The sequence below is a fragment of the Vigna unguiculata genome, chromosome 5 (assembly GCF_004118075.2).
Source record: "Vigna unguiculata cultivar IT97K-499-35 chromosome 5, ASM411807v1, whole genome shotgun sequence".
In the NCBI taxonomy this organism is placed as follows: Eukaryota; Viridiplantae; Streptophyta; class Magnoliopsida; order Fabales; family Fabaceae; genus Vigna; species Vigna unguiculata.
In genome coordinates, this window is record NC_040283.1 from 41,604,330 (window position 1) to 41,607,100 (window position 2,771).

Here is a 2,771-nt window from a genome sequence, read left to right on the forward strand (position 1 = left end):
CACGTATATATATCAAGTGAATTTATCGTATCAGGTCTTTAACCCTAATGACATCTTGGAATATTTAAAAACAACGACATCACGGAGGACTGTGTTGTGGGACCACGTACAGTTATCCTTAGGTCGCTGGTTCGAATCCCATAGCTCTGATTCGTTTTGTCTCATGGACCATGTTGTCCTTTTTCACCTCTCGATTAACATCAAATTACATCTCCACGAAAACAGAAAAACAAAAATTACAGAAGGTCCTTCTGGACCCTAAATGCAGTTGCTGGATTTCATTTGTGTAGATGCTGCTATTCATGACTTATCATTATCACCTTCTACTCGAAAAGATAACTTTTTGGCCTTAGCCTGTACATCTTCTCACTGAACATGACCACTCATAAAATTAAAGTTTGGTGGTCCTTTTACATGCATTTGGGTACGTACCAAGTAATATTAGAACTACCTTAAAAGGTTAAATTGCACAGTAGTATTTGAAAACTGCCCTTTGGGAAACAGGGTTTGAGTCAGCCATTAAATGTAGGAATAGGATCATATCATACTAGATATGCTAGGTTAATGTTATGGTTAGCCTTACCTTTATATATGCATACATTTTGGCACAAATTTCGCTGATAATCATAAAATTATTAGTGTTAGAACTGGGTAATAAGAAAGAGGGATTTTCTTACAACAGGTTCTTTTTCTTAGACCCAGAGCTCTGAGCAGAAACAAGTTAAAGCTGCATAAAAGAGAAAAGATAGGAAAGAGACAAATTTGTCTCATACAAGAGGACAACGTACACATTTTTTCCCCTTTGCCTTTCATGTGATCCAATGTATTCAGCTCCGTAACAAAGTTGCCACAAATAATTCTCAAAAAGCAGCCGTTTTTTCTAATTGTCTTATGCAGATGAATTTCAACCCTATGAGAAAGAGATGAAATTCCTCTCTGCCTCATATTTGGACCACTGAATTAAGCAATTGGAATCATTTCCATGGTAGGTCCAAACTTGCCTCTCATGAAGTGTGTTTATGGCAGACTTGCATCCATTCCAACATGATCCCTTATTTCACAGGGGACCCAAGCTGTCGCAAAGACACAGTTGTTTCCTTTCCATGTGAGAACTAGCATACCTTCTTCTCTTTTCATCCCCCACCCACTAGCATGTTCATCTAGCAACCCTTTAACTTCCCTAACAGTTTCATCACAAAACGGAACACTGAGGTAACCAACATTTTTCATTCTTTGGGACATTTGCACCCCACACTCCAACCTCTCGATTCTTTGGTGCCCTTCAAAGCTTATGATGTTCTCAATCTTCTGCCCTATGTCGGATTCAAACTCCGCCCTCTGGCCACTATCTTTAGGCAAAAACGTCTCCAATGCGTCAAAGGGTATCCAAAGATGGTTGAAACATGTGGTGATTCTTGATGTGAGACTAGATGCACTAAGGTCACAATCCTCATCAACCAAGAGCACAATCCGCGGGTTAAGACCTTTTATTAGATTTAAAAAAGCATCCCTGAGGGAAAGACTTTGGCGGCTTCCCTTTCTATCATCAGACAAATAGCGCAGCCAATTTTGGCAATTTATGACCAAAGCTTCATCTTCCCTAAGGTTTAGCGTAGTAGGGTTCAAGAGACTTAACATTGCTTCAAAATGGAAGCTAGATGATTCATCGCTAAATTCCGCAGGTGTTAACGGTCCTGTGTTTCCTATAACGTTGAATTCAAAAGGGACATCTCTGAACTTGGCGAAATTCCCCAAACGTAAACCAACCTCGTGTATGGATACATTGACCATGGGGGGTACATGGGGTCTACAAAATGGAACTGTGATTCTGAGTGAAGGAGGTCCTTCAGGGTTTTTGGCCAATGCATCTATAAAAGTAGGCCATTGCACACAATGGGTTGTACTAAAATCTAGAATATGTACCCTTTGGTACCCAGTTATTGCTTTGTAAATTTCATTATTGGATGCACAATACCCAAATCTATGCCAAGGAATGAGATCCACATACCCGGTGAGCTCGGTGACGCTCATCAGCCTCCTCTGAATGGTGTTGCTTCCTTTGAAACTCATGGCAGTAGGGCAAATTCTTGAAGCCCTAGAGATCAATGCCCTTAGGAACCACGAGGTGAGTCTTTGGTTTGTGTCCCCGACAGGGGAAGCAACGTTGTTGAGCACCCACATGACTTGTTGAGCCAAGGTGATGTCGTTGCTCTCCAAAGCGCTGGCACAGTGGAGCAAGAGCTTCTCAATACAAGCTCCATCCAGGCTTCCCAGACAACCTTTGAGTGCTCCAGCGAGAGGGTTGTGAGGTGTGTTAAAGAGAGTGGTAGGGTTTTGAAAGGAAATGGACGTGCTCTTAAGCTCAGCTTTCATGTGGCTGTGTGAGGACGTGACGTGCATGGAGCCTAAAGTGGAGTGAAACGAGAAACAGTGGAGAAGATGTGGTTGAAGAGTGAGGTAGGTTTCTATGCTATTTTTCTAGATTAAGATGGTTTAACTTCTGGAATGAAAAGGTAGAGAGGCAAAACAGAGGGAACCTAGATTTGATGATAGCTCTTTACTTTGTGTGAATCCTTGAAACATATTTATAGCAAAACAAGGGTCTATCACAATGAAGGGTTACATCAAGATACATACACAACTTGGGTTAGGTCCACCAGAGAGAGCAACTAACTAGTTTTTGAATTCGATTTTAAAAAATATTCACATTTATACAGTATTAACTAAAAAAATACATGTTTAGAATGCAGAAATTATACATAGAAAGTTTA

General features: G+C 40.7%; 1 protein-coding gene across 1 annotated transcript; it reads right to left on the minus strand.

The window, feature by feature from the left end:
- Window positions 1-549: 549 nt before the first annotated feature.
- LOC114183847 (scarecrow-like protein 32) lies at window positions 550-2,568 on the minus strand. Its single transcript, XM_028071002.1, has one exon. The coding sequence runs from the start codon at window positions 2,398-2,400 to the stop codon at window positions 1,018-1,020; it is 1,383 nt and encodes a 460-aa protein (XP_027926803.1). The 5' UTR covers window positions 2,401-2,568; the 3' UTR covers window positions 550-1,017.
- Window positions 2,569-2,771: the final 203 nt, after the last annotated feature.

Bases quoted from the DNA above. Each gene is read 5' to 3' on its own strand.
- LOC114183847 (XM_028071002.1), bottom strand. From the start codon at position 2,400: ATGCACGTCACGTCCTCACACAGCCACATGAAAGCTGAGCTTAAGAGC.